This window comes from Sinohyriopsis cumingii, chromosome 19, assembly GCF_028554795.1.
Source record: "Sinohyriopsis cumingii isolate HCF-2022 chromosome 19, ASM2855479v2, whole genome shotgun sequence".
In the NCBI taxonomy this organism is placed as follows: domain Eukaryota; kingdom Metazoa; phylum Mollusca; class Bivalvia; order Unionida; family Unionidae; genus Sinohyriopsis; species Sinohyriopsis cumingii.
The window spans coordinates 14,820,580-14,846,283 of NC_142979.1; the positions used below are offsets into that span (position 1 = coordinate 14,820,580).

General features: G+C 35.4%; 1 protein-coding gene across 4 annotated transcripts in view; it reads left to right on the plus strand.

Moving 5' to 3' along the window:
• The window catches only part of LOC149775165 (sodium- and chloride-dependent GABA transporter ine-like), a 120,315-nt gene extending 94,816 nt beyond the window's left edge, over positions 1–25,499 (plus strand). For 3 of the 4 annotated variants that reach the window (XM_089943429.1, XM_089943431.1, XM_089943432.1), the window contains exons 11-15: positions 22–121; positions 7,704–7,804; positions 13,584–13,754; positions 16,802–24,737; positions 24,801–25,499. In XM_089943429.1, the coding sequence (XP_089799555.1) occupies positions 22–121; positions 7,704–7,804; positions 13,584–13,754; positions 16,802–17,095 (666 nt within the window). In that variant the 3' untranslated portion in view covers positions 17,096–24,737; positions 24,801–25,499. The remainder of the gene's footprint in view (positions 1–21; positions 122–7,703; positions 7,805–13,583; positions 13,755–16,801; positions 24,738–24,800) is intronic. The other variant, XM_089943430.1, reaches the window with a different exon arrangement.
• The last annotated feature ends 205 nt before the right edge of the window (positions 25,500–25,704 follow it).

The following is a 25,704-nucleotide window of genomic DNA, read 5'->3' on the forward strand; positions in this document are numbered from 1 at the left end:
TTAATATTATGTTTTTTTCAGGGAGGGATCTATTTCTTCCAGTTGATAGACTATTATGCTGCAGCCATGTCTCTTATGTACCTTGCATTTTTTGAGGTCATAGCCATAACATGGATCTATGGTAAGTTGGTGTTTGCATCGATTACCTTGTCCCCCCACCCCCCTACATCCCATCCTGGATGCACAACACAACATGGGTGTATTGCTTTTTGTTCCGATTTGGATTTGATTTTGTAGGTGATGTAATTTTTTTTCACTATTTGCAATTAAAATTTTTGGATTTTATGCTACTACTAGAAAAAAATTAAAATCGAAGTAACTTTTTAGGATGTGAGCACATACATGCACAGAAATATGTCATAAACATTTTCACAGTGTTTGATATGTGAATATGTCATAAACATTTTCACAGTGTTTGATATGTGAATATGTCATAAACATTTTAACAGTGTTTGATATGTGAATATGTCATAAACATTTTAACAGTGTTTGATATGTGAATATGTCATAAACATTTTAACATTGTTTGATATGTGAATATGTCATAAACATTTTAACATTGTTTGATATGTGAATATGTCATAAACATTTTCACAGTGTTTGATATGTGAATATGTCATAAACATTTTAACATTGTTTGATATGTGAATATGTCATAAACATTTTCACAGTGTTTGATATGTGAATATGTCATAAACATTTTAACAGTGTTTGATATGTGAATATGTCATAAACATTTTAACAGTGTTTGATATGTGAATATGTCATAAACATTTTAACAGTGTTTGATATGTGAATATGTCATAAACATTTTAACATTGTTTGATATGTGAATATGTCATAAACATTTTAACATTGTTTGATATGTGAATATGTCATAAACATTTTCACAGTGTTTGATATGTGAATATGTCATAAACATTTTAACAGTGTTTGATATGTGAATATGTCATAAACATTTTCACAGTGTTTGATATGTGAATATGTCATAAACATTTTAACAGTGTATATGTCATAAACATTTTAACATTGTTTGATATGTGAATATGTCATAAACATTTTCACAGTGTTTGATATGTGAATATGTCATAAACATTTTAACATTGTTTGATATGTGAATATGTCATAAACATTTTCACAGTGTTTGATATGTGAATATGTCATAAACATTTTAACAGTGTTTGATATGTGAATATGTCATAAACATTTTCACAGTGTTTGATATGTGAATATGTCATAAACATTTTAACAGTGTTTGATATGTGAATATGTCATAAACATTTTAACATTGTTTGATATGTGATTATGTCATAAACATTTTCACATTGTTTGATATGTGATTATGTCATAAACATTTTCACAGTGTTTGATATGTGAATATGTCATAAACTTTTTAACAGTGTTTGATATGTGAATATGTCATAAACATTTTAACAGTGTTTGATATGTGAATATGTCATAAACATTTTAACATTGTTTGATATGTGAATATGTCATAAACATTTTAACAGTGTTTGATATGTGAATATGTCATAAACATTTTAACATTGTTTGATATGTGAATATGTCATAAACATTTTAACAGTGTTGATACAAGAATACAATCTTTGTTTCTAGTAAATTAAAAATGGAAGATCAAGATCATGTAGGAGTTTTAAGTTTAGTGTTTATATTAGAGATGAATATCTCCCCTATCCCCCATATATTTTTTGTCGTCAGTTAGTTACAATGAATCTCTCCCTTATATTTATCATCAGTTAGTTATAATGAATCTCTACCCTATATTTGTCGTCAGTTAGTGATAATGAATCTCTACCCTATATTTGTCATCAGTTAGTTATAATGAATCTCTCCCTTATATTTGACATCAATTATAATGAAGTTTGGTTATAATTTTATTTTTGGGAATCACATGGATTTCATTGGTTATAATGTTATTTTAGGAATCACATGGGTTTCATTATGAGTTTCAACTGAAAGATTTCTTATAATATCTCTTGGTGCCGCTCTGATATCCAGTATGAAAATCTTATTATTGCTACTTGTGAATAGATGGTAATAATGACAAGGGGTTTTCACTACAAAATATGTTTCACTTAGATGGTAATAATGACAAGGGGTTTTCACTACAAAATATGTTTCACTTAGATGGTAATAATGACAAGGGGTTTTCACTACAAAATATGTTTCACTTAGATGGTAATAATGACAAGGGGTTTTCACTACAAAATATGTTTCACTTAGATGGTAATAATGACAAGAGGTTTTCACTACAAGAAATGTTCCACTTAATTTCTTACATACTTCTTAAAGATGGACAGGTATAAAGTGAAGTTGTTTGCATTTGCAGAATGTTCAGTAGAGAGAATGTTGAATACCACTTTGCTACTTTCATGTACTGCGACTGAAAGTTCTTTACATGTTGTATTCATGGAAAATACACTATCTAAATCACACAGATGATTAAAATGGTTACATCCATGTGTTTGAAAAATGAATTTTAACTGGTCCAAAATACACTAACATTAGCAGTTATTAAAATAAGGGAAATGAAACTTCCATAGTAGGAAATACCAGCTTCTGAGAGTGCAATGAATGGATACTGAATTCTGAAGTATATAAAAAGTAAAAGAGGTTATCAGCTTGTTGTATTTTCCAATTATCCTTTGTAGTGAAAAACACCAAGCATAAGTATCAGTCTTTTAAAAAGTGCACATCTGAAAGTAAAGCCAAGCTATCTAATACTCTCCTACCCAAATTACATTCATCATTCATACACCAAAATAAGTGGAATTAAAAGTTCTTTTACCAATACCTAAGTACAATGTCTTTTTTTTTAAAAAATAACCATTGAAGAAAATCTGGGAAATTCTTTTTATTTATAATTCAACCCAATTACATAATTGTAGAGTGGAATGATGGGCTCCACAACGACTATTGTGAAAGCCTTGTTATTACTAATCCTTGTGAGGAGATGGTCATATCAACATTGGTTTTCACTAAAAGTCATTTTGTGATGTCTGGTAAAATGAAGACAGCATGAATCTGGCATCCTATATGGTAGCATGGCAGCCATCTTAAAAAACTTGTTAACGCTACTCTTCAATAAGACATCGTATCAGCATGAGGTTTTCACTAAAAGACTTGTGATATCTGATTGGTTCTGATGAAAATGTTGACCCTTGTAAATCCAGTAAAATTTTATATAATGTTGAGTTGGTCCTAAATGAAAATGGTGCAAATCCAACAGTTTCATGGTCATGGGTGGCCATTTTGTAAACCTTGTTATGACTTCTTCAGAAGAACTGTAGTTGTTGAAACATGGGATTTCCACAATCAGACTGGCAATATAGCTACCTTGGTAGAAATTTTTTAAATCTTGTTTTAGACAATATGTTGTTTTGAGAAACTTATGATATCTAAAGAAGGTAATGACTGTTTGGATGTGGAAGCGAACGCTCCCATCTACTGGGGTGACCTTGTCACCCCCAGTCCCTGATGGGTTTCATTATTATGGTACCTCATCAGAGTGAATAATACAGGTTGATTCATTTGTTCAGCTGATCACTTTATAATGTCATTGTGAGGTTTTATATACCCCTTTGTTGCAGGTGCAGCCGGTATAGCTACGTGTAAGGTCATGTGAAGGGTATCTTATCTTCTACATCCCAATCAATTCCGCCTTATAAGAAGTGAGAAAACTTCTTTCCAAATATGCGAAATTAAAAAAGGTGCCTGACTACCTCCAAGAGTGTGGCCTTATAAGGAAAATTGCTCAAGGATTAGAAATTAGAGACGCTAATTCTCCCGATTTCATCAGTGTTTGGAATACCATCCTCTAAGAAGCCTCAAAACTAAGAGGACACTGTACCACACACATTGTCATTTATTTACTCACCTGCACAAAATATATGTAGGTGAGACTGGAAAGGAATTCCAAGTGTGAATACAAAATAGCACTTGAGAGATATCTGTAATTATAAAGAGATATCCGTAATCACAAAGAGATATCCGTACTCATAAAGATTACCCAGCATCTAAGCATTTTATCAGACTACAACATAGCTTATGTTAAATATCAGATAAAAGAAATTATTTAGTCTGATCCAGAGCTCTCCAGTAGAACTATTTTTAGGAAAGATACAGAACTTAACTGGAAATACCAATTACACACTCTGCAGCCGGTAGTGATTAACATCTTGGTCTAAATGGGAGTACAGGCATTTTTAATTTCTTGTGATACCTATACCACACCAGTGGCCTAGTGGTAAGAGCATCCGCCTCGGATGCATGAGGTAGTGGGTTCGTTCCCTGGCCGAGTCATATCAAAGACTTCTGAAAATGATACTAACAGCTGCCTCACTTGGCGCTCAGCAGTAAGAGGTTAGTGTTAGGACTGGTCAGCCTCGTGTCAGGATAATGTGACTGGGTGGGACATCATGCTACATGTCTGTGGCATGATGCCCCAGTGCTAGACATCACTATCAACTGCCACACTGCAGACACTGTAGCGATATGACTGAAAAATTGTTAAAGCTATGTTAAAAATCCAAATCACACACACACTTATGATATCTAGTTGGTCGTCAATGACAATGGTGCTGAACAATGGCCACTCGATTTAAAAATTGCCATGATGTAACATGTTACATCCAGATTTTTGCCAGAGATACAAAAGGTTGATCTTGATAAGTAGACATTATGGCTGGTGTTTCTTTAATGGTGTAAATACAAGTGTCAGTACAATTAACAGTGTAAATACAATTAACAGTGTAAATACAATTAATAGTGTAAATACAATTTATAGTGTAAATACCATTAACAGTGTAAATACCATTAATAGTGTAAATACAATTTATAGTGTAAATACCATTAATAGTGTAAATACAATTTATAGCGTAAATACAATTAATAGTGTAAATACAATTTATAGTGTAAATACAATTAATAGTGTAAATACAATTTATAGTGCAAATACAATTAACAGTGTAAATACAATTAATAGTGTAAATACAATTTATAGTGTAAATACAATTAACAGTGTAAATACAGTTAATAGTATAAATAAAATGTATAGTGTAAATACAATTAACAGTGTAAATACAATTAATAGTATAAATATAATTTATAGTGTAAATACAATTTCTAGTGTAAATACAATGTATAGTGTAAATACAATTTACAGTGTAAATTTAATTTATAGTGTAAATACAATGTATAGTGTAAATACAATTTATAGTGTAAATACAATGTATAGTGTAAATACAATTAACAGTGTAAATACAATTAATAGTATAAATACAATGTATAGTGTAAATACAATTTATAGTGTAAATACAATGTATAGTGTAAATACAATTTATAGTGTAAATACAATGTATAGTGTAAATACAATTTATAGTGTAAATACAATTAACAGTGTAAATACAATTAATAGTGTAAATACAATTTATAGTGTAAATACAATTAACAGTGTAAATACAATTTATAGTGTAAATACAATTACATTTGGTCATATGCTGTAGAAACATGCACATAAAAACAGCGAACAATTGAAGGTTTACAATTTCATAAAATACAGAAAATTGCATATGAGGAGACAACAGTGCATGAATATTTCAAAGTACATTCACATGTACACAAACTGATAGTGATCATAAGTTTAGATGATCTGGATGATATGGTTGTTTGCAGACGACACGACAGTGATATAAATAAAAGAAACTTGTGAAATATTATTCCAAGCATACACTGCAGTTAAGATGCATGGAAGATTGCAAATTAATCAGGGGGATTCATTGTCGAATGAAGTTTATGGTTATGAAATTAAAATTAAATAACTGAATATCATTGATGCTGGTAGGAACCACTGACCCATGGAAAGCTACTGGCAAGCTTTCTCACACACCCATATTGGTCAAGCCCAAGATTCAGACTATGTGGCAGTGGTCTGGCAAATACTTTAGACCACTCTGCCACGCAGGGTCTTGGTAAAGGATGAAACTTAATATAATTATATATCATCATGACAATGTTAATTATATACCAGATTAGAGGCAATATAGTATGGTAAATGCCATGGCTAAGTATTCAAGTTGTTTAACAAACATTTCTTATACTTTATAACTTTTGAGCCATTTATGAGGTGAAACTAGGTGTTTCTTGTACCACATTGAGGATTTTTTAAAATCAAATTTATAGGTCAATATTTGTAAGTTTCTATAAATGTTCCCTTGTCTTCTGTAACTTAGCAGATGTTTGAGATCAGCGAATGAAACTTTGTAGACATCAATATTGTCACTAGAGACATGTATTGCCTAAATTTTCAGGCTCCTATATTCAAGATAAAGGTCGTAGGTCTTCAAGTTTAAAGTCTTACATCAATATTTCGATACACTGGCAAAAAGGCAGACGGTAATTATGTTATGATGACTGTCATTATGCCTCTCTTACAATATGTTGGTTTTGACAGTTACTTTTCCTTTGTGGAAATTTAAAAAAAAACCATTGATTTTAGGGTCAAACATCAGTTATCACATTGACTGTAGAAATAAAAGCAGTTTTGGTACAGAAATTTTCAGTTATCTGCCAGATACCTTCGTTAATGTGTGAGGATAACTTATATGTTGGGTAAGAAAGAAGTTCAATGTCAAAGCCATCAAGAAGAGACATTGTGCGTAATAATTTCAGCTGTAGACCAAATACCTTCATCAAAGTTTGTACAATCTTGCACTTCAGAAATGAAAGGAGACTATTAAATTTGGGATCAAATGGTTAAAGATCAAGGTTGTCGTGGCCCAAAGAAAAATGGTTTTCTGTGCATTAAGACTCCATGCCTTGACCAGAGTCCACCATACTTGAAGATTCGAGGATATTCATGGTAGTTGTATCCTCGAAAACTGGCATGGTATCGTCAGAATGATAGTTATATTATTGAAGATTGGAAAGTCATAATCAAAATGTTATTTGTTGAAGATTGGCAAGGCATCATCAGGAAGGTAGTTATATTGTTGAAGTCTGGCAAGGCATCATCAGGATGGTACTGGTAGTTATAGTGTTGAAGATTGGCAAGGCATTAACAGGAAGGAACCGGTAGTCACATTGTTGAAGATTGGCACGGCATCATCAGAATGGTAGTCATATTGTTGAAGATTGGCACGGCATCATCAGAATGGTAGTCATATTGTTGAAGATTGGCAAGGCATCATCAGGAAGGTATTGGTAGTCATATTGTTGAAGATTGGCACGGTTTCATCAGAACGGTAGTCATATTGTTGAAGATTAGCAGGTCATAAGACTTTTATCCACAGACTTAACACAATTTGCAGATCAGCCTATCAGAAAGTACATTACATTCACAAATGTTAGAATGCAGCAATATCATATATACTTGTCCAACTGCAAACAGCGTAGACCCTGATCTGCTATCATATAATATGCCGACAGATCAGCATCTGTGTTGTTCTACTGATTACTTCTAACAAGCTGATTAGACCCAGATTTGCTGGCACATTACTTGTCTACAGACCTGTGTCTGTGTAGCTGGCAGTTGGTAAGCAAATATACACAGAATGTTATTATGCAAAGGTGAAACTAATGACATGAATTAGATGATAGTATTGCAAAATATATATACTATTTTAAAAGAATGCTATCTGAATTTTACACGAAGCTTGATTGTACTCTTCTCATTACATTTTCAGGTGCCAAACGTTTGGCAAGAAATGTTAAAGACATGACAGGTGTTGCCCCCTCCATGTTTTTTATTGCTTGTTGGTATGTTGTATCACCACTCCTTATATTTGTAAGTATAACAGAGACATGTATTTAGCTCAGCTGGTTATAGACCTGAAGAGCTTATATGATAGTCTGTTGTCCATTTTCTGTCCATCCCTTAACACAAGTATGTTACTTCTATTCCTAAATTATTTAGAGGATTACAGTGAAACTTTAGAAAAACATTTGCCTCATGGTCTGGTAGGTCCTAGATGAAAGCGACCATCTTGATAATCAATTTATCACTACTCCTCCTGAATGGATGGGCATAATCAACATAGGGTTTCACAAAAAAAATTCTTATGACATCTAGTTTATTTGTCCTAAAGAAAAATAGTGCCAGTCTCACGTCCAATATAGCCACCAAGGAAGATATCTTGAAATTTTTTGAAACTCCTCCCAAACAGAAAGTTAAAGTTATTGCTACTCTTCCTGAATAGATTGCCATATAAATATGGGGTTTTACTAAATGACTTCTTAGATGTTTGGTTTGTCTTAAATAAAAATAGTGCTAATCTGAGGCCCAATATAGCCACCATGGCAGCCATCTTAAAAATCTTCACAACTCCTCCTGAACAGAAAGATAAAGTTACTGCTCTTCCTCTTGATTGCATGATCATGTCAACATGGGGTTTTCACTAAAAACACTACGTATGATGTCTGGTTTCTTTGAAATAAAAATAGTGCCAACCTGAAGTCCAGTGTAGCCACCATGGCCGCCATCTTTAAAAAAAAAATGACGACTCCTCCCGAACAGAAAGTCAAAGTTATCGCTACTTCTCCTAAATGGATGATCATGTCAACATGGTGTTTTCACTAAAAGACTTCTTATGATGTCTGGCTTTTCCAAAGAAAAATAGTGCTATGTTCACAATTTCTCTCAGACAGAAAGTTATATTGATATGGGGTTTTCACTAAAAGACTTCTTATGCTATCTAGTTGTTCTTAAGTGAACATGGTTCAGATCTGACATCCAGTATGGCTGCCACACAGCCTGAATGGATGAAGTTTTCTAAAAGACTTCATGTGACTGCTTGATCTGAAATGAAAAATGGTACCAATCTGATGTCCAATACGGCTGTCATGGTTGTCATCTGGAAAAATCTTTTTACGATGTCTACTTGGTCTTGAATGAAGATGGAAAATGGTGCTGATCAAGTGTCAAATATGACTGCCACAGTGGCCAGCTTGAAAATTTTGTTATCATTACTCCTGAATGAATGGTCATATCATCATGGGTTTTCACTAAAACCCCTTTATCTTGTTTTTAAATGGTGCCTCTCTGCTGTCAAATATGTGGCCTTCTTGAAAATCTTGTTTTAGCATCTTGTCTTAAAGGGAAGTCATTTTGACATGGGGGTTTTCATCAGAAGAGTTCTTGTGGTGTCTCCATGATCCTACATGAAAATGACTAACCCTTATTATGACACCATTGTGGCTATTTTGAAAATATTATCTCTACTCCCAAGATTGATGGTATATCACATGGAGTTTTCACTGAGAGACTTGATATCTAGTTGGTCATAAATGAAAATGGCATCAATCATACATTCAATATTCTGCCATGACTGCTGTCATGAAATCTTGTCACTAGTCCCCCTCAGTGGATGATGATTTTGATGTTTATGTTGTCATCAATGAAAATGGTGCCAATCTGACATTCAGTATGTCTGCCAGAGCAGCTAATTTGAATCTCTTGCTATGGCTGAAGAATATCAGAGATTATTTAAACATTCAGCAGTTAAAAGGATGAAAAGGTCTTATCTTGAATTCCTAGAATTTTTTCATCCTGTAAAGTATCATTCCCTTCAATGGACCATTCCATTCAGTGGACCATTCCCTTCAATGGACCATTCCCTTCATAGGACCATTCCCTTCAATGGACTCTTGTTTCCATAGAAAAATGAAGTTAATGCTTTAATTCCATTTCATTATGCACACTTAAAGTTGGAAATGGTTAGTTATGCTTAGCAACTAAACCCTGTCACCGTCTAGTGCATGTTCTTTGAATTTCATGTAAATTTGATAATAAATTTCATCTGGGAATTAATATTTGCAAAACTTCCTTTAAAACAAACAACCCCAAAACCCAAACAATAACAACAACAACAGAATGGTATTAATTGCATTACCCTGGAATCATTATCTCACTGGGCTATATGGCCCTACATCCATCTTGCATCCAGCAACAATTGCTATTAATTTTTTTCTTCAAAACCACCAAACAAAACTAGATTAGGCAGAGAGCTTCCTGTCATGACACCTGTGAGATCTGTAGCATCCTGGCATGAAGCCTGTCAGATCTGTGGCATCCTGTCATGAAGCCTGTCAGATCTGTAACATCCTGTCATGAAGCATGTCAGATCTGTAGCATCCTGGCATGAAGCCTGTCAGATCTGTAGCAGCCTGTCATGAAGCCTGTCAGATATGTAGCAGCCTGTCATGAAGCCTGTCAGATCTGTAGCATCCTGGAGGAAAGGCTGTCAAATCTGTAGCATCCTGGGATGAAGCCTGTCAGATCTGTAGCAGCCTGTCATGAAGCCTGTCAGATCTGTAGCAGTCATGAAATCTATAATTAATACCACTCCAAATTTAGTAAACTCATCATACTATGGCTGTAAGACCTAAATTCACAGCACTGTAGCTGTAAAAATTGTGAATTCATAATAATGTTGTTGTAATAACTGATTTCTTTGTACTGTAGCTGTAAAAACTGAATTTATGGTAATGTATTTGTCAAAACTGAATGCCTTGTACTGTAGCTGTGAAAACTGAATTTATGGTAATGTATTTGTCAAAACTGAATGCATTGTACTGTAGCTGTAAAAAGTGAATTCATAGTACTGTGGCTGGAAAAACTGAATTCATTGTACTGTAGCTGTAAAAATTGAATTCGCAGTACTGTGGCTGTAAAAATCTGAACTCAGTACTGTAGCTACTGTCGCTGTAAAACCTGTGAATTCATAGTACTGTAGCTATAACAACTGATTTCCTTGTACTGTGGTTGTAAAAATTGAATTCAGTACTGTAGCTGTAACAATTGAATTCATAGTACTGTAGCTGTAAAAACTGAATTCATAGTACTGTAGCTGTAAAAACTGAATTCATAGTACTGTAGCTGTAAAAATTGAATTCATTGTATTGTAGCTGTAACAGTTGAATTCATAATACTGTAGCTGTAAAATTGGATTTGAAGTACTGTAGCTGTGAAAATTGAATTCATAGTACTGTAGCTGTAAAAACTGAATTCATGATATTGTGGCTGTAAAAGCTGAATTCATAGTACTGTAGCTGTAAAAATTGAATTCATTGTACTGTAGCTGTAAAAATTTAATTCATAGTACTGTAGCTGTAAAAATTAAATTCATAATAATGTACCTGTAAAAACTGAATTCTTTGTACTGTGGCTGTAAAAACTTTGAATTTGTAGTACTGTAGCTATAAAACTGAATTCATTATTTTGTAGCTGTAAAAATTGAATTCATTGTACTGTAGCTGTAACAGTTGAATTCATAATACTGTAGCTGTAAAATTGGATTTGAAGTACTGTAGCTGTGAAAATTGAATTCATAGTACTGTAGCTGTAAAAACTGAATTCATGATATTGTGGCTGTAAAAGCTGAATTCATAGTACTGTAGCTGTAAAAATTGAATTCATTGTACTGTAGCTGTAAAAATTTAATTCATAGTACTGTAGCTGTAAAAATTAAATTCATAATAATGTACCTGTAAAAACTGAATTCTTTGTACTGTGGCTGTAAAAACTTTGAATTTGTAGTACTGTAGCTATAAAACTGAATTCATTATTTTGTAGCTGTAAAAATTGAATTAATTGTACTGTAGCTGTAAAAACTGAATTCATGATATTGTGGCTGTAAAAACTGAATTCATAGTACTGTAGCTGTAAAAACTGAATTCATGATGTTGTGGCTGTAAAAACTGAATTAATTGTACTGTGGCTTTAAAAACTGAATTCATTGTACTGTAGCTGTAAAAACTGAATTCATGATATTGTGGCTTTCAAAACTGAATTCATACTACTGAAGCTGTGAAAACTGAATTAATTGTACTGTGGCTTTAAAAACTGAATTCATAGTACTAAATCCATAAAAACTGAATTAATTGTGCTGAAGCTGTAAAAACTGAATTAATTGTACTGTACCTGTAAAAACTGAATTCATTGTACTGCAGCTTTGAAAACTGTATTCATTGTACTGTAACTGTAAAAACTGAATTCATTGTACTGTACCTGTAAAAACTGAATTCATGATGTTGTGGCTGTAAAAACTGAATTAATTGTACTGTAGCTTTACAAACTGAATTCATTGTACTGTAGCTATGAAAACTGAATCCATAGTACTAAAGCTCTAAAAATTGAACTCAATACTGTAGCTGTAAAAACTGAATTCAGTACTGTAGTTGTAAAAACTGAATTCATTGTACTGTGGCTGTAAAAACTGAATTCATAATACTGTGGCTGTTAAAAAAACTGAATTCATAATAATGTAGCTATAAAAACTGATTTCTTTGTACTGTGGATGTAAAAACTGAATTCATAGTACTGTCGCTGTAAAAATGGAATTCATAGTACTGTAGCTGTAAAAACAATTATTTGTACTACTGCTGTAAAAACAATTAATTGTACTGTAGCTGTAAAAACAATTATTTGTACTGCAGCTGTAAAAATGGAATTGTATTGTAGCTGAATTCATGATATTGTGGCTTTAAAAACTGAATTCATACTACTGTACCTGTAAAAACTGAATTCATTGTACTGGAGCTGTGAAAACTGAATTAATTGTACTGCAACTGTGAAAACTGAATTCATAATACTGTAGCTGTAAAAACTGAATTCATTGTACTGTAGCTGTAGAAACTGAATTCATAATACTGTAGCTGTAAAAACTGAATTCATTGTACTGGAGCTGTGAAAACTGAATTAATTGTACTGCAGTTGTAAAAACTGATATCATACTACTGTAGCTGTAGAAACTGAATTCATAAAACTGTAGCTGTAAAAACTGAATTAATTGTACTGTAGCTGTAAGAACTGAATTAATTGTACTGCAGCTGTAAGAACTGAATTAATTGTACTGCAGCTGTAAAAACTGAATTCATAGTACTGTAGCTGTAAAACTGAAATAATTGTACTACATCTGTAAAAATGGAATTGTATTGTAGCTGAATTCATGATATTGTGGCTTTAAAAACTGAATTCATACTACTGTACCTGTAAAAACTGAATTCATTGTACTGGAGCTGTGAAAACTGAATTAATTGTACTGCAGCTGTGAAAATTGAATTCATAATACTGTAGCTGTAAAAACTGAATTCATTGTACTGTAGCTGTAGAAACTGAATTCATAATACTGTAGCTGTAAAAACTGAATTCATTGTACTGGAGCTGTGAAAACTGAATTAATTGTACTGCAGCTGTAAAAACTGAATTAATTGTACTGTAGCTGTAAAAACTGAAATAATTGTACTGTAGCTGAATAAACTGAATTAATTGTACTGCAGCTGTAAAAATTGAACTCATTGTACTGTAGCTGTGAAAACTGAATTAATTGTACTGTAGCTGTAGAAACTGAATTCATTGTACTGTAGCCATGAAAACTGAATTCGTTGTACTAAAGCTGTAAAAACTGAATTAATTGTACTGTAGCTGCAAAAACTGAACTCAGTGCTGTAGCTGTAAAAACTGAATTCATAATACTGTGGCTGTAAAAGAAACTGAATTTATATTAATGTAGCTATAAAAACTGTAAATTCATTGTTCTGTTACTGTAAACATGGTTTATTTGTAGGGTATCTGGATGTTTAGCCTGATCCAGTTCCAGCCATTCCAAATAGCTGGGTACATCTACCCCACCTGGGCAACTGCCTTGGGCTGGCTAATTGCTTTGATGTCCATCCTTTGTATCCCTGCTTGTATGGTTCATACCCTCTGGCAAGCAAAGGGAGACAGTCTCTGGCAGGTAAGAGAACATTACATACATCAGTGTCCTGTCAACATGCTGACTCAAATGACCATACATTCCATGACTCTTGTCACTGTATATTCCACTGACAGATCAACATGCTAACCATATGACCATACATTCCATGACTCTTGTCACTGTATATTCCACTGACAGATCAACATGCTGATTCATCACTGTATATTCCATTAACCTATAGATATGCTGACTTTACTGACTTTTGTCACAGTACAGACCATTGACATAAGACATGCTGGGTATTGTCACATTACATTCCATTGTTTTATGACACACTGACTCTTGTCACTGTTCATTCCTTTGTCCTATAACATGCTGACTATTGTAACTGTGCATTCCATTGTCCTTTGACATGCTGGCTATTGTCACTGTACATTCAGTTGTCATATAACATGCTGACAGTTGTCACTGTACATTCCATTGTCCTATAACATGCTGACTGTTGTCACTGTACATTGTATTGTCTTTTGATATAATGGCTATTGTCACAGTACATTCCATAGTCCTATGACATGCTGACTCTTGTCACTGTACAGTCCATTGTTCTATAACATGCTTTTCCTACTCATTAGCATATGAACTTCTTTGCTTTGCTGTCAAAAATTTCATATCTCAATGGTAAAGGCTGTACAATTATTATTTCAGGTTGGACAAAAATATAAAAGTTATTGCTAGATGAATTTGTGCATGTTAATAGGCGAGGTTTCAAGGTCTTATGATTCAGTTAAGGTGGACATGTCATAGTAATTGACCAGTAGTTATCACTATAGTCCACTGGTATCACTGATCATAGTAATTGACTAATACTTGTTGATAGGTGAATTAATTAAATCTTTGGATTCCTTGCCTTGTCTCAATTCAAGATTACTCCACAGTTGCAAAACAATAGTGTGTCCATGCCATTACAATTTTGTTACTAACACTGACTTATTGCCCATGTAATATGTAATATTTTAAAACAAATGTGAATTGGAGATAAGAAAAGAGGCTATTTTTTGTACCTGATCGTGTATTATGTATGGCTAGTTATTGTAGCTGATTGTGTGTTATATGTGGTTAGTTATTGTACCTGCTTGTGTGTTATTTGTGGCTAGTTGTTGTACCTGCTTGTGTTATGTGTAGCTAGTTATTGTACCTGCTTGTGTGTTATGTGTGGCTAGTTATTTTACCTGCTTGTGTGTTAGGCATGATTAGTTATTGTACCTGCTTGTGTGTTATGTGTGGCTAGTTATTGTACCTACCTGTGTGTTATGTGTGGCTAGTTATTGTACCTGCTTGTATTATGTGTGGCTAGTTATTGTACCTGCTTGTGTGTTAGGTGTGGTTAATTATTGTACCTGCTTGTCTGTTATGTGTTTCTAGTTATTGTACCTGCTTGTGTGTTATGTGTGGCTAGTTATTGCCCCTGCTTGTGTGTTAGGTGTGGCTAGTTATTGTACCTGCTTGTTTATTATGTGTGGCTAGCTATTGTACCTGCTTGTGTGTTAGGTGTGGCTAGTTATTGTACCTGCTTGTGTGTTAGGTGTGGCTAGTTATTGTACCTGCTTGTGTGTTATGTGTTTCTAGTTATTGTACCTGCTTGTGTGTTATGTGTGGCTAGTTACTTTACCAGTTTGTGTGTTAGGTGTGGCTAATTATTGTACCTGCTTGTGTGTTATGTGTTTCTAGTTATTGTATCTGCTTGTGTGTTATGTGTGGCTAGTTATTGCACCTGCTTGTGTGTTAGGTGTGACTAGTTATTGTACCTGCTTGTTTATTATGTGTGGCTAGCTATTGTACCTGCTTGTGTGTTAGGTGTGGCTAGTTATTGTACCTGCTTGTGTGTTATGTGTGGCTAATTATTGTACCTGCTTGTGTGTTATGTGTTTCTAGTTATTGTACCTGCTTGTGTGTTAGGTGTGGCTAGTTATTGTACCTGCTTGTGTGTTATGTGTGGCTAGTTATTTTACCAGCTTGTGTGTTAGATGTGGCTAATTATTGTACCTGCTTGTGTGTTATGTGCTTCTAGTTATTGTACCTGCTTGTGTGTTATGTGTGACTAGTTATTGCACCTGCTTGTGTGTTAGGTGTGGCTAGTTATTGTACCTGCTAGTTTATTATATTTGGCTAGTTATTGTACCTGCTTGTGTGTTATGTGCTTCTAGTGATTGTACCTGCTTGTGTGTTATGTGTGACAAGTTATTGCACCTGCTTGTGTGTTAGGTGTGGCTAGTTATTGTACCTGCTTGTGTGTTATGTGTGGCTAATTATTGTACCTGCTTGTGTGTTATGTGTTTCTAGTTATTGTACCTGCTTGTGTGTTAGGTGTGGCTAGTTATTGTACCTGCTTGTGTGTTATGTGTGGCTGGTTATTGTATCTGCTTGTGTATTATGTGTGGCTAGTTATTGTACCTGCTTGTTTGTTATGTTTGGCTAGTTATTGTACCTGCTTGTGTGTTATGTGCAGCTAGTTATTTTACCTGATTGTGTGTTAGGTGTGGCTAGTTATTGTAGCTGATTGTGTGTTAGGTGTTGCTAGTTATTGTACCTGCTTGTGTGTTATGTGTGGCTAGTTATTGTACCTGCTTGTGTGATCTGTGAAACCATATGTTGACAGCCCAGACTCAGACCCATTCTTTTCACAGTGGGTTACCTCCCCTTGTGCCGATACTACAGCCACAGTGCTCATTTTGACAACCTGTGAGACAGAATTATGCCTTGGATGTATGTATATGTAGTAATCTACAGAAAATAATATACTTTGTTAACTGGAAATGTTTTTTACAAAAAGGAAGCCACAGTTTATTTGGTCTACCTTGGCTATTTGGACTATTGGATTGGCTATTGTTATGAATCCCAAAATAGTTAAATGCATTCATAACTTTTCATTAAGTCAGAGTGTTGTAAATAGCAAAGATGGTATGAAATGGTAGTTATTAGCATAGATTGGAGGCATGATCTGATGGTAAAAGATGATACAGAAGATGGAAAGTTGCAAGAACAAAATTGAGGTATAAAATGTGAAAAAAATATAACTTTTTTTTCAGAAATTTAAAAACAGTGTGAAATCCCCAATGCCAAATCCACTAGAGAATCACATATTTTCACTTCATGGTGGAGATACTCTCATACATGATGGAATCCTGAAGAAGAATCCTGCTGATCATCATGATGATGAGGATGCAGTCTTTATTTCAGATAGTAAGCATGCAGAACCAATGCATGTTGACGTGGAAACATCCTGGATTAAAGATCTGCTTCCTGGTTACGATTCTAAAAAGGACAAGTCAGTTAGAGTGAATCTTGTTAGTTATAAAGAAAATGAGTATGATAAAGTGTGATACAAGAGTGACAATATTTGTTTTAAAATGGATAATTGGTCTCATATGTCCCATGCACAGTTGAAGTTTTTCCTACTCTTTATTGTGTTAATAAAATGTTTATGAAGAAGTTCAGTGTATATTCTTATGTAGGAGCATTCATTTATTTTGTTATTTTGTTAATGCAACAGTAGATAAGAGCGTACACTCAGATGCACAGTAGATAAGAGCTTACACTGTCAGATGTACAGTAGATAAGAGTGTACACTGTCAGATGCACAGTAGATAAGAGTGTACACTCAGATGCACAGTAGATAAGAGCGTACACTCAGATGCACAGTAGATAAGAGTGTACACTGTCAGATGCACAGTAGATAAGAGTGTACACTGTCAGATGCACAGTAGATAAGAGTGTACACTGTCAGATGCACAGTAGATAAGAGTGTACACTGTCAGATGCACAGTAGATAAGAGTGTACACTCAGATGCACAGTAGATAAGAGCGTACACTCAGATGCACAGTAGATAAGAGCGTACACTGTCAGATGCACAGTAGATAAGAGTGTACACTGTCAGATGCACAGTAGATAAGAGTGTACACTGTCAGATGCACAGTAGATAAGAGTGTACACTGTCAGATGCACAGTAGATAAGAGTGTACACTCAGATGCACAGTAGATAAGAGTGTACACTCAGATGCACAGTAGATAAGAGTGTACACTGTCAGATGCACAGTAGATAAGAGTGTACACTGTCAGATGCACAGTAGATAAGAGTGTACACTCAGATGCACAGTAGATAAGAGCGTACACTCAGATGCACAGTAGATAAGAGTACACTCAGATGCACAGTAGATAAGAGCGTACACTCAGATGCACAGTAGATAAGAGTGTACACTCAGATGCACAGTAGATAAGAGTGTACACTCAGATGCACAGTAGATAAGAGTGTACACTGTCAGATGCACAGTAGATAAGAGTGTACACTCAGATGCACAGTAGATAAGAGTGTACACTGTCAGATGCACAGTAGATAAGAGCTTACACTGTCAGATGTACAGTAGATAAGAGCGTACACTGTCAGAAATACAGTAGATAAGAGCATACACTCAGATGCACAGTAGATAAGAGCGTACACTGTCAGATGCACAGTAGATAAGAGCACACACTGTCAGATGCACCATGGCATGCATAATGCACTAGTAGATAAGGGTGTACACATTTCACAGGAGTAGAATAAACAGCACAAACCTATTCTGGCTGTGCATTTTGTGTTGTTAGATTGTGTCCATAATGTTGACTGCTGGCTGTACACTATAGGTGGGTAGACCAGGTCCATAATGTATATTGCTGGATGTACACTATAGGTTGGTAGATCAGGTCCATAATGTTGACTGCTGGCTGTACGCTATAGGTGGGTAGATCAGGTCCATGATGTTTATTGCTGGATGTCCACTATAGGTTGGTAGATCAGGTCCATGATGTTTATTGCTGGCTGTACACTATATGTTGATATTTCAGGTCCATGATGTTTATTGCTGGCTGTACATTATAGGTTGGTAGATCAGGTCCATGATGTTTACTGCTGGCTGTACACTATATGTTGGTAGATCAGGTCCATGATGTTTATTGTTCACCTACATTATATGTTGATAGATCAGGCCTCTGTTGTTTTATGTGGTCTGTGCACTATATGTTGGTAGATCAGGTCGATGATGTTTACCGTTGGCAGTACACTATGTGTTGATAGATCGGGTCCATGATGTTTACTGTTGGCAGTACATTATGTGTTGATAGATCAGGTCCATGATGTTTACTGTTGACTTATATTATGTGTTGGTAGATCAGGTTCATAATGTTACTGTACATTATGTGTTGATAGATTGGGTCCACACTGTTTTCTGTTGATTGTACATTATGTGTTGATTTATTGGGTCTGTGCTATTTTCTGTGGCTGTTTATTGTGCCCTGGTATGTATGGTTCTGTGTTCATATGAATAATAGGAATTCATGGTATTTTTTTTATCATTTGATGCAATAATCAGTCAAATGGATTTTACCTCAACTTTAATCAGTATACATATTGAAAAATTAATCAAAATATTGAGAAAGAAGATGTAGTTTATTTTTTTAATCTATTTACACATTGTCTTTATTATTGTCAGAGCTTTTTATATGGAAAGGTTGATATCTTGATTATGACTTTGGTTGTCACTGAAAATTTATTACCCTTTACCTCATGCAAGTGCCTTTCAATGCCTCTACTCCATTCGCATGGAAGCGCCTTTGAACGCCTCTACTCCATTCGCATGGAAGCGCCTTTCAATGCCTCTACTCCATTCGCATGGAAGCGCCTTTGAACGCCTCTACTCCATTCGCATGGAAGCGCCTTTCAATGCCTCTACTCCATTCGCATGGAAGCGCCTTTGAACGCCTCTACTCCATTCGCATGGAAGCGCCTTTCAATGCCTCTACTCCATTCGCATGGAAGCGCCTTTGAACGCCTCTACTCCATTCGCATGGAAGCGCCTTTCAATGCCTCTACTCCATTCGCATGGAAGCGCCTTTGAACGCCTCTACTCCATTCGCATGGAAGCGCCTTTCAATGCCTCTACTCCATTCGCATGGAAGCGCCTTTGAACGCCTCTACTCCATTCGCATGGAAGCGCCTTTCAATGCCTCTACTCCATTCGCATGGAAGCGCCTTTGAACGCCTCTACTCCATTCGCATGGAAGCGCCTTTCAATGCCTCTACTCCATTCGCATGGAAGCGCCTTTGAACGCCTCTACTCCATTCGCATGGAAGCGCCTTTCAATGCCTCTACTCCATTTGCATGGAAGCGCCTTTGAACGCCTCTACTCCATTCGCATGGAAGCGCCTTTCAATGCCTCTACTCCATTTGCATGGAAGCGCCTTTGAACGCCTCTACTCCATTCGCATGGAAGCGCCTTTCAACGCCTCTACTCCATTCGCATGGAAGCGCCTTTCAATGCCTCCACTCCATTCGCATGGAAGCGCCTTTCAATGCCTCTACTCCATTCGCATGGAAGCGCCTTTCAATGCCTCCACTCCATTCGCATGGAAGCGCCTTTCAATGCCTCTACTCCATTCGCATGGAAGCGCCTTTCAATGCCTCCACTCCATTCGCATGGAAGCGCCTTTCAATGCCTCTACTCCATTCGCATGGAAGCGCCTTTCAATGCCTCCACTCCATTCGCATGGAAGCGCCTTTCAATGCCTCTACTCCATTCGCATGGAAGCGCCTTTCAATGCCTCCACTCCATTTGCATGGAAGCGCCTTTTGACACCTGCTGTAAACATCAGCCATTTTAAGCGTGTTTTCGAAGTGCCACCTTCGGTGAAAAACCCCCATTAGATACTACATTCATTTCTGCGAATGACATGTCAGATCACGTGGTCATTGTTTATGCTCTAGTCGAAATCTGCTATTTAAAGTAACTGGGTCGTAATCTCCACTCTCCAAAATGGAGGTCACGGATTTCATTCAGTACTTCTGAAGTTTTCACGATTAGAATCACAGCTACGAAAGCTTCAATAACTTAGTAAAGGCTCTGATATTGATGTAGGCAGCAATTAGTTTTTATAAATTATCAAATTCAGATGACTTAGTGATGTAGACGGTTGGTCACGCAGCTTCACTGACTTGATGGTGAATGAGTTCTCTCATATTTTAAAGCACATAAAAAATTCTTCCTTGAAAAATAATTACACAGCTATAACAATCGGACTTTACTCTTAAATTTTTCCACACATAATAGATAGCAAAAATGTAAAATGGTTACAATTGCTGTTAAACATAGCATACACTACATTACTTAACAGTAACAGGCAGGCCTATGCGTATGGAGTTGAATAGGTAACAGGTGTTCTGTTTATAGCACACTGCACTGGGTAACTTTGCTCTATGAGGTAAAGGATTAAATGAAACATGGGTCACTTTAAAATTAAAAGTTTTGGTTGTCTAAAAAATATTTTCTTATGTGTGTATATGTATATTTGTATACAAAAGAAAGAGCAAACCTACATGTATATTAATTTATTGCTGAAGTCCATAATGGCATACTTGTAATTTTTGTGCACCATAAAGGCAGATTGTAGCATGTTATGATGTCTGTCCATTTATTGCTACCCTATTTTGGGCAAAGTGTACCATGTTATGGTGTCTGTCCATCAATCTCTGCTCTGTTTTGGCAATTATGGTAGCACATTTGGTAGAGCAGTGGGCTCCTAATTTGAGGGTCACAGGTTTGATACCCACCCAGGCCATCCCTGGTTAGCTGCCTAAATGTGTCCTTGGGAAATGTACTTGACTTGTATTTCCTCAGCATGGTGTAGCCAGTAATGTGATAAAATGGAGTTAAAACCAACAATTCAAACAAAATCTCTTTCCTATTTCGTTTATACACAGCAATTGAGTTCTTCACCATCAACTATCACCAGGCTTTGGGTAAGGAAGAAGTCTATCGATTTTGATGCCAAAGTCCAGGTCACTTTGATGGAAAGAAACAAAAATGGTTTCTGTGTAATTATATTTATGCTACATCACAGACCTGGACTTGGAAGCCTGTCAATATTGGAGTCAAAAGATCAAAGGTCAAGGTCAATGCAACTGAAAGATAAACATAGTTTCTGCATGATAACTTTGTTCTAATGTGCAGACCTGGAATCAGCTTTGTGGATGACTTGCACTTGGCACTAGGTAGAAACCTAATAGATCATAGGTCAAGGTCATTGGCTGAAAATGCCTTGGATGATTAAATATGGGGCTAATACCATTCACAGTACTCTTGCTATGAGCATGTATTGAATATCTCATTATCCCACTGGTTTACCCATCATCTGTCCATCTGTCTGTAATTCTATCTCATAAAAATCTGCTAGGTCAAAGATCACTAAATCAATGGCCTATCTCCTGAAGGGTCAATCTTAACCAGAGTACATACCTTACCTGTATCCATGGATTGTGGAATATGTTCTTATTAAGTATATCAACTTTCACACTGAGACTGATTTATTTTTAGACTTTTTGAAAGGATGTGGTTTATATATAACAAATTTTGATCCTATATTTTAAGAATTTTATACTTTTTACCTTTATGAAAAATGTTAACATCTTTAACATTTGTTTCTTGTTGAACTACATGTTTATGTGTTTTTCAAGGGGTTTAAATTTCAGCTTGACTCATCATAGATCAGAAGAGTTTATGGGATGGTCTGTTGTCTGGTGTCCATCCAGCAAATAGCACAAGTTGTTTTTACTACTCCTAATAAACAACTTGTAGGAGTGCATTGAAACTTTACACACATTCACCCCATCATGGTGCATCTGAGACATTCATTATGGCCACTGCAATAGCCATCTTTAAAATCTTGTTATCATTACTTCACGTGAATGGATGGTCATATCAGCATAGGGTTGTCACTAAAAGACTTCTTATGATGTCTGGTTGGCCCTAAATGAAAATGGTGCCAGATGTTTATCATGAATAGCTGCCATGACAACTGTCTTAAAATTCTTGTTGTTATTACTCCTCCTGAATGGATGATCATTATATCATGTTTTTTTTTTAGCAAAGACCTCAAATGATGTTTGTCAAAAATGAAAACGTGCCAAGCTGACATCCAGAATGTGTACTAGTGCAGCTAATTTGAAAATTTTGTTATTACAGAAGAATATTAGAGATGGTTTCAACACTCGACAATTAAAAGGAAGAAATGGTCATATCTTGAATTCCTGGAAATTCTTTTTGCCCAGTAGAGCTTTAAGGGACTCTAGTTCATCATTATATTTGTAGCTCACCTGTATGAAGTAGAGATAGGCATTTGTACTTCACACCATCCCACTCTTGTGTCAGGTTCTGCACGGATACAAGTGTATACATAAGTACTGCTCACTGAATGTTGACCATTCTTCCAAATCTTGGCAGCAGTTTGGAGTGGATTTCATAGCACCATCTCCTACATTGGAGGGGGTGAAGGGTTAAAATGTATACATTCATGTACATTAGTTGAACATCCTTGGACAAGTTTTCAAAATTAGTGTTTTTTGTACATTTTAAATACTGTTATACCTGGAATCATGAAAATTAATGAAGGTATGCATCTTGATACACCCTCACAAATGTAGGTCACTGACCTATTTCATGCATCACTGACTTTGGTAACTTTTTGTGGTTTATTTTACAAGCATGAAAAAATCACTAAAGTATATTATTGTATGTATCTCTGTTAGTACCATACCCTTAATACAGAGAAAGATAACTGTGACCTACATTTTGCATTTAAATTGCTAGGTTATGTTTTTGCATTAGCTCATGACCATTTTGGATTTTTTTGCACCCTTTATATATACTATTATAACCAGATTCATGAAAGTTGGTGAGGGGTGCATTTTGATGATGACTGTACCTTCATTACAGATGTATGTCAGCGATGTATATTTCACACTTCATTTGACTTTGGGAGAATTTTGTATTTTAATTTTATTTCTTGAGCTCTTTTTATGCTAGAATTATCAAACTAGATGATTATTTACATGTCTATTAATGCCACACACCCCTTACCACAAAATTATTCGCTGTGATTGTATTTTTCACATTGTACTGGTCTTAGTTAAGTTTTAATGTTAACTCATAACCATGTAGGTTTATTTTTTAAGCAACCTGTATACATACTGTTATAATGATATTAAAGAAATTCGGCATGGGGTTGTATCTTCATGAGTGCAATACCTTAGTCACAAAAGTAGGTGCTTGTATAAATCTCTTTTAGTACTACACCCATGCAAGAAAGGTCACTGTGACCTTTATTTCACATTTTATTGACTTAGGTTAAGTTGTTGCATTTAGCTCATGACCAGTTAAATGTTTGGCATTGCGTATATTATCCTTTTTGTTGAACCATGGTGATGTTAATAGCACTACTCCCTCATTTCAATAGTAGGGCAGTATGACTCGTATTTCATGCTTCAGTTCCTTGGGTTAAATTTATTTTGAATTTGATGTTCGTTTCTTGGTACTGTTTATTCTGTAATTATGAAAATGATGATAGGCATCTCTTCTACTACCCTTGCACCAGTGGCTCATTGTGACCTTTATTTAATTTTTTGCTGGCATTGGTATGTTACACTCTGCAGGTTAACTGTGTATTGTGCATGAGAATGATTATAAGATTTAGGCGAGTGGACTGCATGCTGGATGTTTTTCATGTGAGACCTTACACATGTAGTAGTTCGTCAAGGTAATTACTGATGCATGAACTATGCACTGCTGGCTGTCACACCAAGGTTACTAAAAGCCTTTGACCTTCACCCAGTAATATCTGGGTTCTAGTGATACTAGCTTTTCAAGCATATTTTAATGATATATAAACATTTTTACAAAAAACATTACTTTGTATCATCTTAGTACTTTGATATGATTTTAAAAAATGTTCTTTTTTATTCTTTTATATCTTTTATGCCCTCTCACAGTGGGTAGGGAGATAGGTAGATGAGTGGGTAGGTAGGTAGGTGGGTGAGTGGGTAGGTAGGTGGGTGTGTAGGTAGGTAGGTGGGTGTGTAGGTAGATAGGTGGGTGTGTAGGTAGGTAGGTGGGTGAGTGGGTAGGTAGGTGGGTGTGTAGGTAGGTAGGTGGGTGTGTAGGTAGACAGGTGGGTGTGTAGGTAGGTAGGTGGGTGTGTAGGTAGGTAGGTAGGTGGTGTGTAGGTAGACAGGTGGGTGTGTAGGTAGGTAGGTGGGTGAGTGGGTAAGGAGTTTAGGCATGGAGGTAGTTTCAGAATATGCAAGAACAATACAGGCTCTATAGTGACCACTTAAAAAGTTCAAAATTCAAATTTTAAAATTATCAAATGTCCTAACATAAATATGAAAGACAGCAGGAAAAGCTTTTGTTACAAGAAGGACCAAGATTACTTTAGTCTGAATTTATTTTCTGCAGGATAATGTTTTCAGTGGCTATTGGAGACTAGTGAAAGTTGAGGTGAGCTATGTAATCATTGATTACATCTGGTAGAACTTAACATTTAATCGGCTCTGCATAGCCAGTATTGTGCTGACGTGCCATCAAACTCCATACATACCTACATTCAGCGCAGTATGTTAGGTATTTGTGAGAAGTGTATACTTTTTGGACCTTTTTCTGTGGGTTCCATGGACATATTCAAAAGCTCAAGCATGCAAAAATTGCAGTTAGTTACATTTTCAAATATTAATTTACCAGACTTTATAGATGCAGGTTATGGAGGAGGAACATACCATGTGATTTCTTGTTCTGTGTGTGTGTGTGTGTGTGTGTGTGTGTGTGTGTGTGTGTGTGCATTTAAAGGTGAGGGGATTTGCCATTGTGATCCAATGATTTTATCTTGTTCAACTTTATAAATAAATTTTCTGCAATTTCACCAAAAATGTGTCATTTTAATTGATGGGTAAGGAAACATAGGACACTTACATCAGGTACCTTACAGCACTGACATTAATGACTTTTGTATTGAGATAATAATAATATTAATAATATTAATGAGGACTTTGTATAGTGCCTAATCTTTAGAAGCTCTAAGCACTTTACAATGTTAGACGTTAGACAAGATAAATATATTCATTTTATTTAACA